The sequence below is a fragment of the Pantherophis guttatus genome, chromosome 4 (genome assembly GCF_059756535.1).
Source record: "Pantherophis guttatus breed Tessera chromosome 4, ASM5975653v1, whole genome shotgun sequence".
Classification (NCBI taxonomy): Eukaryota; Metazoa; Chordata; class Lepidosauria; order Squamata; family Colubridae; genus Pantherophis; species Pantherophis guttatus.
Genome location: NC_142066.1, coordinates 103,193,439 through 103,206,770, shown reverse-complemented (window position 1 = coordinate 103,206,770; position 13,332 = coordinate 103,193,439). Strand labels below are relative to the sequence as shown.

The 13,332-nt window shown below is 44.0% G+C and overlaps 1 protein-coding gene across 3 annotated transcripts in view; it reads right to left on the bottom strand.

Annotated features, from left to right (window-relative positions):
* The window catches only part of ENTPD3 (ectonucleoside triphosphate diphosphohydrolase 3), a 35,175-nt gene that overhangs the window by 13,372 nt on the left and 8,471 nt on the right, over positions 1 to 13,332 (bottom strand). For 2 of the 3 annotated variants that reach the window (XM_034404087.3, XM_034404088.3), the window contains exons 2-3: positions 11,523 to 11,650; positions 7,537 to 7,654 (exon numbers count right to left, since the gene is read on the bottom strand). The exons of the other annotated variant lie outside the window; for it this stretch is intronic. In XM_034404087.3, coding sequence (XP_034259978.1) covers positions 7,537 to 7,654; positions 11,523 to 11,630 — 226 coding nt within the window. In that variant the 5' untranslated portion in view covers positions 11,631 to 11,650. The remainder of the gene's footprint in view (positions 1 to 7,536; positions 7,655 to 11,522; positions 11,651 to 13,332) is intronic. 3 annotated transcript variants of the gene reach the window in all.

Genomic DNA, 13,332 nt, shown 5'->3' with positions numbered 1-13,332 from the left:
GAAATAATAATATTTCTGAGATTTTGTGTATTTCTGTAGTGTTTCACTCTAACTACACATTTATAAATTATTATAAATTATTATTATAATTTATAATTTATAATTTATTATTATAAAGATTATAAATACTATAAGCCAATCACCACTTTTAAATTACTGCAATAATGAAACCTCATTGGGACATGAGTCAAAATTTCAGATGAAAACCATATGAATAGCTTAGTGTTGTCTGATGAAGTACAGAAAACTAAGCTATTAGGTACTGTATGTATGGCTTATTTGCTTATACAACTATTAATGTTTGCCCTGGCAAGGAAATTGCACTTTTAGATAAAACTCTCTTAAATTATCTTTGAGATTTGTAAGGAAGGCAGATTGGAACTATTTCTCCACAATATACTTTCCTTTATTTCAACCATATATAACCTTATGTCCAACCTTATATAACCTTATGTCCAGGTTAAAAAATAAGCAAAATGTCTTTTTTGGAATTTATTCTAGGAGATCAAGCACTATATGTTTGAACAGAGTATGATAAGAATGCCTTTAATCTGCTAAAATTGATTGATACTGTAGGATATGAGAAAATTCAAAAATAAAATAGTATGTCGGTATATAGGTTAGAAATGCATTTAAGTGAAGATTCAATTTTGCTCAGGCAGGGGGTTGGACTGGATGACCTGCAGGGTCCCTTCTAGCTCTGCCACTCTGTTAAATTTGTTAGACATTATTCTGCTTTAAGATAGTTGGAGAAAAGACATGTTGAAAGCATACCAATATGTAACAATGTTGTGTTAGAATAGATCTTCTTTTGTTTGAGGCCCGTTAGAAAGAGGCCCACTCTTTAATGCCAAGGCAATAGAGATAAGAAAGAGCTATGCTTGCAAAATATTGTATGGGTATAGGGAGGTGTTGATGAACATGTAATTAGAGAAAGAGATGATGTTCTCTCTAAAAGGTGCTTTGGATTAGCCATGATAGGTCACTGGATGCGATGTAGAAGGGGCGTGGGGGGGGGTGTCGGGATAGGGAACTATAAAATGTAATGCTTTGAAACTTTAGGCGTAGCTTCCTGGCTCAAACTCCTTGTTTAGGTCTGCTGGGACACCACCCTATTTTGCAAAATTGTTTTTATTATTTTCTTTTAATAAAGTCTCTTTGTTTTCATCGACCCATGCTTGTTGGTTGAATTCATTTCCAACAATATTTGATGTTAGATCAGGCGCAGGAAAAGAAGGAGCGACCAGCTCAGGTCCATTCAGTACCTTTTATTGAGTAGGAATAGACTGGCACTGTGCTGCCAGAGCTCTCCTTATATTCGCTCCGGCAGTCACACCGCCCCCTAGAATTTCCCACTGGTGGATTTGGCCAATCCCCGGAGGATGTCCTTAAAAGGACATAACACTCCCCCCCCCTAGTTCTTAGTCCGTCCATCAAGTCCATCTAGTACGTAGTCGTGCAGGTACGCAGGATGCCGAACAGTCCTAGTTGACCTGCGCAGTCCCAGTTGAGCTTCGCCGTCATCCTGGACAGGCGGGGCTCCTGTGTCCCCTGGCTCCCTCCCTGGAACCGGACAGGATTCAGCCGTCGAGTGTGCGGGCTCTGCCCCAGCACCTCCGGCCGGGTCTCGGACCTCTGTCTGCTGGCGATGCTGGTCTTCCTCCTGGCCTGGGTGATCGACTTCCTGTCGCCGACCGTCATTGCTGACCAGTGGGGAACTGCTGAATCCCGTTAAGTCCCTGGTGTTCCTCTTGATTTTTACCGGTTCGGTGGTGGTGGGATCCGATCGGGGTCTCAGGTCCCGCTGTCTTGGCTGACTCCGGTATGGGCGTCCCTCGGTTGAGTTTGATGCCTTCCCTTGGTGACTGCCGGGTTGCGGTGTCTTTTGTCCGACCTCGCCGGGGTGGTGCAGGCCTCCCTCGCAGGGGTGGTGGAAGCCCTCTCTGCTGGGCTGGCATTGCCTGGTGAGTCGTTGATGCTTGTGGGAATGAGGATGTTGTTGGCCGACCTTGCCGGGGTGGTGCAGGCCTCCTTCGCTGGGGTGGTGGAGGCCCTCCTCGCAGAGGTGGTTTTGGCCTTCCTTGCCAGGTTGTTGTTTGTCGTTGTTGGGGTGCCGCGGGTCTGCCTTGCTGGGTTGGTGGAGGTCTTCCTCGCCTGGGTGGCATTGGCTGACCTTGCGGGAACGTTGCGGGTTCCCCTTGGTGGCATGTCCCCGGTCTACCATCTCGTTGTTGTGTCAGTCTCCGCCTCTGGGGTGTTGCTGGCTGACCTCGCCAGGGTGCTGCGGGGTGTCCCCTCTGGATAGTCCCCAGTCTACTCCTGATGAGCGCTGTTCGACTTAAACCCTGGGAGGCTGTCGTTCCACCTCGACGGGGTGTGGTACTCCTACCCCGGCGGGGTGTTGCATGTCTACTCCACTGTGGTGTGGGAGGTCTACCTCTTCGGGGTGTTGCAGGCCTACCTCTTCGGGGTGTTGCAGGCCTACCTCATCGGGTTGGTTTCGTCCTACTTCCCTCCACCTTTTCCGGAGCTGGTCGATTTGACGTCTGCAGACCTGTCTATCTTCCAGCTCCACTCGGTAGGACTTCGGGCCGGTTGTGCTTTCTATCTTCCTCTTCAGCCATTTCGGAGACCCATGGAAATTCAACGCGAATACCGGATCTCCTATGGCGAAGGTGCGAAGCTGGTGGCTGGCGGTTGCTGGCACCTCTGGATTGAACTGAGGGTGCAGTCTGTCCAGCGGTGACCTGAGTCTTCTGCCCATCAGGAGCTCTGCCGGTCACTTGTGGGTGGTGGCATGCGGCGTGATGTGCTGGGTGAGAAGGAAGTTATCTATTTGTTCCTGCCAGTCGCCCGTGCCCATCTTGGTGAGGGCTTCCTTTGTGAGCCTCACCATCCTTTCCACCTGCCCATTCCCCGCCGGTCTGTAGGGTGCTGAGAGGACATGGCAGATGCCCAGTCCGGCCAGGAATGCTTCCATGGGCAAGGACGTAAGTTGGGGCCCGTTGTCGGAAACCAACACGTTTGGCAATCCATTTCGAGAAGGCATCCATGACAATTAGTAGGTAGCGGCCCTGCATCAGATCCGCAAAGTCAATGTGGATCCTTGACCAGGAGCTGCTAGGCGTCTCCCACTGCGATGGTTCGGCTTGGAGGGGGGGCACGGGACGTACTTCTTGGCATGGGTCACATCTGGAGACCCATTCTTTGATATCTTTGTCCAGGGATGGCCACCAGACGTAACTCCGTGCCAGCCCCTTCATTTGGACGATGCCCGGGTGCCCATTGTGGAGAGTCTCTAGCGTCTTTCGTTGTAATGCGCTGAGAATCAGCACCCTGTCTCCCCATAGCAGGCAGCCTTTCATTGTGGACAGCTCCTTCTGCTTCCTGACGAAAGGGATGAATTTCTCCGCCGTTTTTTTCTGTCGGCCAGCCCCTCAGGATCCAGGACTTGACTTGGCTGAGGGTCGGATCCTTCTGGGTGTGGACTGCCATGTCTGCAGATGTTACTGGGCAAGTGCGATCATTGTCGATGTGGAAGAGCCCCATTGTGGGAGCGGGGTCTTCCACCGGGTCCTTTGATGGGCATCTGCTCAGGGCATCTGCGTTCCCGATGGTCTTGCCGGGTTGATGGGTCAGTGTATATGAGTACCCGGCAAGGAAGATCGCCCAACGTGTCATCCTGGGTGACATGTAGCTCGACGTTGGTTTGTTGCCCGCCAGCAGTCCCAAAAGCGGCTTGTGGTCAGTGATGACTGTAAAACTCCTGCCATATAGGTACTCATGGAAGCGCTTGATGCCCGCGACAATGGCCAATGCTTCCTTATCCAGCTGATTATAATTTCATTCTGTGCTGGACATTGTCTTAGAGAAGTATGCGATGGGTGCTTCTGTGCCATTTGGAAGTTGGTGGCTGAGGACTGCTCCAATCCTTATGGCGACGCGTCACAGGTCAGCAGCAGGGGTAATGTCTCATTGTATTGGATGAGCATGCTGTCTGAAGAAAGCAGCCCTTTGATGGCTTTGAATGCTGTTTCCTCTTCCACCTCCCATCTCCATGGCACCGCTTTCCCCAAAAGGTGATGGAGTGGCTCAGCAGCTGTGGCTTTCTGTTTCAAAAAGACACTGTAAAAATTCAGTAGTCCTAAGAAAGCCTGAAGCTCCGCTTTGTTTTTGGGGGCTGGAGCTTCGTGAATAGCCTTTACTCTTGCTTTGGTGGGGTGGATGTCTGTCCCATCAATGAGATAACCCAGGAACTTGACCTCCTGGACCCCAATGATGCACTTATCTCTCCAGACTCTTAAACCCTTCTCCTTAAAACGCTGCAGAACCAGTCTCAGACACTCAAGTAGTTGGGTTTTAGAGTGCCCGGAGATTAAGACATCATCGAAATACGGCACCACCCCTGGAACGCCTTGCAAAAGGCGTTCCATCATGGATTGAAAAATTCCTAGGGCTGCGCTGACTCCAAACTGGAGTCGGTTACATTTAAATGCGCCCCTGTGGGTGACAATAGTCTGTGCCTCTGCTGTCTTTTCGTCCACTGGCAGTTGCTGGTAAGCCTGGGCCAGTCCAGTTTTGCAAATATGGACCCACTCCCAAGTGAATGCAGCAGATGTTGCACCACTGGAACTGGGTATGCGCTCTGTTGTAAAGCCTTATTGATCGAACATTTATAGTCAGCGCAGATGCACACTGATCCATCATGCTTCATTGGGGTCACAATGGGGGTTTCCCATGCCGCATGATCGATTGGTTCCAATACGCCTTGGGCAATCAGCTTATCTAGCTGAGCATCTAGTTTGGGCCTCAAGGCAAATGGAACTCTGCGAGGCTTAAGCCTAATTGGCGTAATTGTCTTATCTAAATTGAAGGAAACGGGCTTCCCCCCAAATTTCCCCAGCTTACCATTGAAGACTTCTTTGAACTCTTCGAGGAGGGTGTCAAGTTTGTCCTGGCGGATTTGGTGAATCCCTCTAATTGAGAGCCCTAATGGCCTGAACCACTCCACTCCCAACAGGTTCGGGCGGCTGTGCTCCACTACGGTGATGGGTAGGTCGCCATGGAAGTCGTGGTAGGAGATTTGGAGTGATGTTCATCCCAGGACTCTGATGGGGTTTCCGCCAAAATCCACAAGCCTCGATTTTAGTGGTTTCAAGTCCTTTTTGCTGACTCCTGGCTTTAATCGCTGTAACTGGTGTCAGTCTATTATGGAGTAGACTGATCCCGAGTCTACCTCCATAGAACAAGGGGTCCCTTCCACGGTCACGGTCACGTGGTACTTGGTGGCGCTGTTATCGTGAGTGTGAGCAATGGTCGTCTGGTGGACTGCTCCATCCCTCTCTTCACGTCTCGGCTGGTACGAGGACAGTCTAGATGATCTCTGGTAGTCATCTCGATTTTCGTGCGGATGGTGGCTGGATGGCTTAGGGGCTGGATCCTCGGCTCAGCAGGCTTCAGCGATGTGACCCCTCTTGTTGCAGCATCTGCAGGTCGCATCCCTCCACCGGCATTTGGCCCTGGCATGGTCTCCTCTGCAGTTGGCACAGCGCTCCCCCGGCCGCTATTTTGGGCAATTTCCCACCTCGGGGGTCTGGAGACCTTGTGGACAGCCAGCTCTTCATCCGAGTTGGATCCAGCGGTCGATTCTTCAGTAGACAATTGGGGTCCTCTTTGGATCTTATGGATCCCCTTGGCTCTCAGCATTGCGGCTGCCGCTATTTCCGACATTTCGGCACCTGTGGCTAAGTCCACGACGTCCTTAAGCACTAGCTTCTTCCTGCTTAAGAACTTTTTCTGGAGGGCCCTATGCCTCATGCTGAATACAATGCGGTCACTGATGGCATTGTCCACATTGTCAAATTCGCAATTTGCAGTGATTTGACACAGGGCAGCCACAAAGTCTTTTATCGATTCTCCTTCCCGCTGGTCCCTCTGATGGAAGGTGAATCAGTTGGCGACTGGAGTTCCCATCGGTGCATAGTGCTCTTGAAGCACTTGCTGAAGGTCGGTCCATGACATCTCTTCGATGTCCCTCGGTGCCAGGAGGTCAACAGCCATCTCCAGTACTTCGGAGCCGCAATGGGCCAGGAACAGGGCTCTTCTGTGGTCATCGTTCAGATCCTGGATGTTGTTGCCCCTCAGGAATTGGCGAAACCGAATCATGTATGACTTCCATTTCTCCTTTCCCGGTCTGAAAGGGGCTAACGCAAGCAGTGCGGATTCTGGTGCAGCCATGCTTCAGGTGGCTTCTGCTTCGTGACTTCAGCTCAGTGACTAGCTCTTAGTTCAGGTGGCGGTGTGCAAGGTTGACGCTTTGGTTCTTTGAATCCTTCGTCGTCAATGTTAGATCAGGCGCAGGAAAAGAAGACGCGACCAGCTCAGGTCCATTCAGTACCTTGAATTGAGTAGGAATAGACTGGCACTACGCTGCCAGAGCTCTCCTTATATTCGCTCCGGCAGTCGCACTGCCCCCTAGACAGCTATTTGAATTTCCCGCCGGTGGATTTGGCCAATTCCCGGCGGATGTCCTTAAAAGGACATAATATTTGATATGCCTCACTTTACTCTTCACTTTGAGCATATCCAAAGATATGTGTGGTGGAGGAAGATAGCACCTAGAAAGACTGATGATCCATTCTAAAGTGAGGAATATTCCAATATGTGGTCCTGTAAAAGAATCCTGATCATGTAAAATAATCAGACAGAATCTGCTTGAGAGTGCTGAAAACTGTGACTTGTCTATTCTTTCATTAGTCATAAAAGCAGAGCTTTAAAACTAGTAATTTTCAGATAGGATTCTATTTGGAGGCTGCTGTTCCTATATATTTTATAGTAGAATTAGTGCGGAAAGAATATAAAATGTTGCCATGGATATTTCAATTCCTAATTGTCTGCACGAGCAGAGGTTTGTGAGTTTGTATCCATCAGTGAAGAACTCATTTAACATGCAAATCTGCCTGATTAAAGAGTACATACCATCTCAAATAAATGACACCCTTGCATGGAGAATTCAAAAGCAACAGATCAAACAGCATTTAAAGTCTGGTTAATTTGGAAATCACTTTGTCCAAAACGTGAAAGATTAGTGATGAAACTGGTGAGCCCTGATCAGGTCAGGCTACATATTCTGCCTATGAAACTAAGTGACTATGCAGGTAATCTCTTTATCAGACTGACTCCTCTTACTTTAAGATATAGAGAAGATAAGAAAGAAGAATGATAAAAGATCCATAGAATTAATGTGAGATAAAAGCATACATATTTCCTCTATTAGTGTAATAGTTCCATAGTCATGAATGTAACCATTTATGTATGATTTTGTCTGGTTAGATTCCAGAGTTGAAAATCTGTCCTTTTCCTGTAGCCATTCTAAGCAGAGAAGACATCCTTGACTCAGGATACAAAATCATTTTATCATGCACTTTATGTGACTCAGACATATAAACTGATTGTCCTCATTCTCTTCCATCAAGACAGTTCAATTCTTGTGATTTTTTTTTACTCTATGCAATTATTTCAATATTTCTTCCTCACCTTTCACATTACACTTGAAGGTTTGACTTACTACTCCAGTATTATTTTCTTTTTCTGCTGGCCATTCATATACATAGACTGTTGTCCGAGATGAACCAGCATCAAGCACTATTCCATACTGAGGAGGGCAGAGAGAAAAAACAGATTATAATCCTGAAAAGTAGCCACTGAGTTCTTATACAAGCTCAATATTCTATATTTATATTATATTATACTTGGATGGTATTTGTGTGGTCCTAATGCAAGGCAGAAAGAGAGAGAGAGGGATGGAGAGAGAGAGAGAGACTCTACAGCAGGGGTGTCGAACTGGATTTCTTCAAGGGCTACATCAGTATTGTAGTTCTCCTCCGTGGGCTGGCCAGGAGAAGATGGGACAGACGCTTCCTGCAGCACTTTGCCAGCCAAAACGGGGCATGGGCCCCCTCTGCTGCGCCCCGTTTTGGCTGCCAGAGGCACCACAGGCCAGTCCTTTGCTATTTCCAAGACAGTCCTGCAAGCCAGTTTTAAGCACCCCACGGGCCTTGAATTTGACACCCCTGCTCTACAGCAACAGGAACTCTCTTTTTTTTCCTGATCACATGACCTTATCCCCTGACTCTTCCAAGGCCCCTGGCCATGCCCATCCCTTAATACTAGTAATATTACTTAAATGCTGTTTTATTTATTTATTTATTTATTGGTTCGATTTATATATTTATTTATTTATTTATTTATTTAATTAGATTTATATGCCGCCCTTCTCCGGAGACTCAGGGCGGCTTACAATGCGTTAAGCAATAGCCTTCATACTTTTGTATATTTTATACAAAGTCAGTTTATTGCCCCCACAAACTGGGTCCTCAATTTACCTACCTTAGAAAGGATGGAAGGTTGAGTCAACCTTGAGCCTGGAAAGATTCGAATGTGCAATAATTACAGACGGCTGAGTGTTAATAACAGGCTTTTAGTCTGTTGAGCTATCCAGGCTCCTGTATGCCGCCCTTCTCCAGAGACTCAGGGTGGCTTACAATGCGTTAAGCAATAGCCTTCATACTTTTGTATATACCTGCTTAGTAGGGCTTTCAGCCCCCCCAAGCGGTGTTCTTTTTTATACAAAGTCAGTTTATTGCCCCCACAGTCCGGGTCCTCATTTTACCTACCTCGAAAGGATGGAAGGCTGAATCAACCTTGAGCCTGGTGAGATTTGAACTTGCAGTAATTGCAGGCAGCTGGTGCTACTTAACAGCACTTTAGTCTGCTGCGCCACAAGGCTCCTGTTTTGATCCATTAAGAGAGCCTTTTCCAATAAGTTGCCTTCTGGATGTGGTGGACTTCACTCCCCTAAATCTGCAGCCACCATGTCACTCATCTATATTGAAATCCAATGCATCTTAAGAGCACTATATTGGAGACAGTATCTTTCACAACTGTGAGAGCAGTTAGAGAGGCAGGCAGCCCAGGCCATGCAAATCATCAGCACATCATATGAAGGTTTGGGTGATTCTATCCACATCCCACATGATACTAATGACACATAACACTTTAACCTATGTTCAAATGAGCACTGAACAAGTTCTGAGGGTAATACCAACAATTCCTACTCACGGTTACTCATGCCCTAGTCACCTCGGGTCTTGACTATTGCAACGCACTCTACATGGGGCTGCCCCTGAAAAGCATCTAAAAGCTCCAGTTGATGCAAAATGCAGTGGCCCACATGGTTTTATGCAGACCTCAGTATGCACACATATCACCTCTCCTGCAGAAACTGCATTGGTTGCCAATTTGCTTCTGGGTGCAATTCAAGGTGCTGGTTGTCACCTTTAAAGCCCTTCATGGCTTGGTTATCTGAGGGACCATCTCTTGCAAATCACATCTACCTGACCCACTAGAGCAGGAAGGCAAGGAATGTTGTGGGTCCTGTCCGTTAATGAGATTCATCTGGCGGGACCCAAAAGAAGGGCCTTCTCCATGGTGATTCCCTCTCCCTGGAACATCATCCCCCCGGAGATTAGACTGGTCCCCACTCTAACACTTTTTTGGAAGGCCCTGAAGTTGTAGTTCTGCCGGTGGGCCTGGGGAACACAGAGCGGGATGGAGCCCATTAAATGGCTAGCATGAATGTGTGTTGTCACCAGGGGGTGGGGGGTAGGGTTATTATTTCACTATTTTACTTTTTATTATTTTTATTTCTTTTACATGGTTTTTATAGCCTTGTAAGCCATCTTCAGTTGCCATGTGCAAGTAGGCAGCAATATAAATTTTCTAAATAAATAAATGCCACTCTCAGGTTAATATCTGAATATGGAATGTTTGGGTCAGCCTGCCTTTGCCTTTAGGCAGCAAAATAATTCAAACCAGGGCTTGACTGTCATATATATTAATGTACAAACCTTCTTCCATGTCAAAAACTTGCTATGCAGCAGCAGGTACAATTATTCAAGAGAAACAAATGCAATGCCTCTTTGCATTCACAAAATGAGTTTCATTTTTCTTTCACTGAGGCTATAGTATACATCTGACTTTTGAGGATTTACAATGTTCTCTAAAGCTCCATCTTGTAACCCAGGGTAAATATATACAGTGGAACTCTCATGCTCAGATATTGTTTCACACAGAAACAATAAAAGTGATCCATGTGTGACCAAGTGAACAAAGACTATTATTATTACGGTAGTATTCTCAGGTAGTAATATTGTCCATTGAATTCAGAGGCCCCAGACCAGTATATTTAACAACATGGTCTTGTTTTATAAGAAATAAAGTATTTTAGGCAGCAATCATAAACAGACTGGATCAGGGAACAAATCTTGATGAACTCCAGAAGACTTTCTTAGTTACTTATTTGGAAATAAGTAAATTTGCTTGGTATTGTAGCACTAATTGCAAAGTACTGGATGGCTAGTGAAGATTAGTTTTTAAAAGAAGCAAATGACACAAGTCCAAAATATTACACAATTTATCTCCTCCCCTGCTCTACTGCCTTGTTTAGAACTAGAACTGTTTCCCCTTAACTATTGTTTACAATGATTTAGAAGACATGGTTTGGATCACAGCCAGCCACCCAGTTTCTGAAATGTATTAAAACAGTGCAATTTTTTTTCAGGTTTCTGTGTGAAAAATGTTATTGTTGCTTAGAGTTCCATTAATTTCTTCAACAGAATTGCACTTGCAATGCATCTTAAATTCTGAACTTACTCCATCGGCAATTTCCCCCTTTTTCTTCTATCTTGGAATTGATAATTAGAAGAATAGTGCCATCAATAAGTTGTAACTGGTATGGGAAGCTAGTAGTTACACCCATCAAATCCAAATCTTGTCTTAAGGAAAATTTGTATAATTAAAATGCATCCTTTCACAAAGAGCTGTATAGCTTCAGATTTTTAACAGAAATAGTTCAGAAATATTCTCAATGCTACCCTGTTTCCCCCAAAATAAGACATCCCCTGATAATAAGCCCAATTGGGCTTTTGAGCAATAAAGCCAAGTGCTTATTTCAGGGTTCAAAAAAATATAAGACAGGGTCTTATTTTGGGGAAAACACATTAACTTCACATATTACATAATTATTAATTTAATTACCAAAGTACAAGGTTAACTCTTCTTGATTGCAATTTTATGGTAAAACTTTTTTATATTTTTGACAGCTTCCTTTTAATTGGTCAGCTAAAACCTACCATGCACTGCATTCCCCCCTGCCCCTTATCTAAGCAAAATACCCTCAGGTTTCCTATCCTTGTCCTTTAGCAAACAAAGTGCTGGTTAAGGATTATAGTTGTTGATGTGCAGCACATCTGGAGAACATCTAGAAAAAGAAAATATCCAGGCTTAAATCTGCACAGTGCCACTCAGGTTCTGTGCCACTAAGTGTGGAAAGTAGCTTAGTTTCTCCCTGGGCTGAGCATTTTCAGGTAATTTGTTTTCAATATTATGTCATTGCCTCAGCAATTAATATCTCAGTTAAACATCAGATGTTACAAAAGTCCTAGCTTATTATTTAAGCCTACCTTTAGACCTGGAGAAAGGATCAGTTTCCGATTCATCTGAACAAGTGTAATAGTAACAATAATGGCAATGCTTAAAAGCAGAAAGATTAAGGTGACAGTGGTTGGCATTTTGTACTACACTTGGAAACCTAAAAATAAGGAGAAGAAAAATGACATTATTAATTTTTGAAAGAAACAGTTTCTTAAAATGAACTTTAACATCTGAGACCCAAGTTCATTAGCTTGAAATGAGGAAGGTGACTATAGATAAGTCTACTGGACTGAATACGAGCCTTTTATGGTTTTATCTATATAGATAAGATGACAACTTCCAAAATTCCTTGGACATCTGAAAAGCCTTAGCTGGAAAGACTGAATTAGTTGTATAATAGATCCATTTTATTGCATATATAAGAGATATATTGTTATCAGGTAGAATTGCCTTCTTTTTTTTTACTACAGAACTTCTGTCTTGTTGAGCAAAAATTTAACAAGTAGATGTTGTAATTTTGATTTGTCTGATCTGCAACTTTTTTACACACTATAAAGAGGCATTTCAGATTATATCTGAATTAAAACCTAGCTGATAACATGCATATCATTGAATAAGGCATAAGCAAATAGGTGAACCAATACCATGGTTAATGTCCACAGAAGCGTTCCCCAAATGCATGCCCTTTAGAAACTATGATTTTTAAAATGCCACTTCTAAGCAATTCAAGATATTGTGACAGTCTTGTCTGCTGTGTGTGTTTTCCAATAGCTTATTCATATATGTTAATAAATGTTGCATGGCTATGGCAAGAATGAAAAAGAATCATATAATAATTGCATTATTATGCAATTTAATATTATTATGGTTGATTGCCTGATATGTAGATTAGATTTGCATTTTAATCCACCTATCAAGTCCTTCCAAAGCACCTAGGGTTGCCAGGTGTCCACTATTTGAGCAGACAGTCCACTTTTTTCACATTATGTTCACTATTTTTTTTCACAAAATAGTGGACATTTTTTTTATTCAAAAGCTTTATGATGAAATGGTAAGTAATCTAAAGCTGTACAGTCTAAGAGAATAAGGATAGGAGAATCGCGTTTTGTCTTTTTTTTCATAAATTAGAATGAGACAAAGATCGAATGCTCATTGCAATAATCACATTTTACACAACAGCGCAAAAAATGCATTAAAGCAGTTATCTTTTGATATCGAAAATGTAGTGCTGAAGGTTTTTGCCGAATTTTCGAATTCTGCGAAGAAACGAGAAGAGTTGAAATCATTTTTTGAGTTTTGTAAGTCAGAATTCCATGAAGTTTTGCGCCATGTTCCAACTCGTTGGTTAAGTTTGTTTAAAGCGGTCGAAAGACTTCTTTTAAACTGGATACCTCTAAAATCGTATTTTATTTCTCTTGGATCTGATGAGTGCCATAAGGTTATCTGGAACCTTATTTCAGATCAGGAAATGAACTCGCAAAGGACGATGAATCAACAATTTCAGAATTGTATTTATATTTCACACACTTCTTCATGTCAATAATGCAAGACACCCTACTGAAGCTGGAAAGCAAGAAAATTTTTGCATGTGATCTTCACATTATCATGTGTAAGCTGCGTGATTCTTTGCAAAAAAAAATACGATGAGCAGTTTTTTGGAATGAAAGTTTTATTTGCTTTACGTAAAAAACATTTGCCTGAGAATGCTCAAGAAAGAAGCCATCAACATGTATCAAAGAGCCATTGGGTACCTAGAAAAGTGGTATAATTTCACCGATTCAGTAGATGAGACGCTAAGTTGTTTCAATCTAATTGATCGCAATAATCCTCCAACTTTAG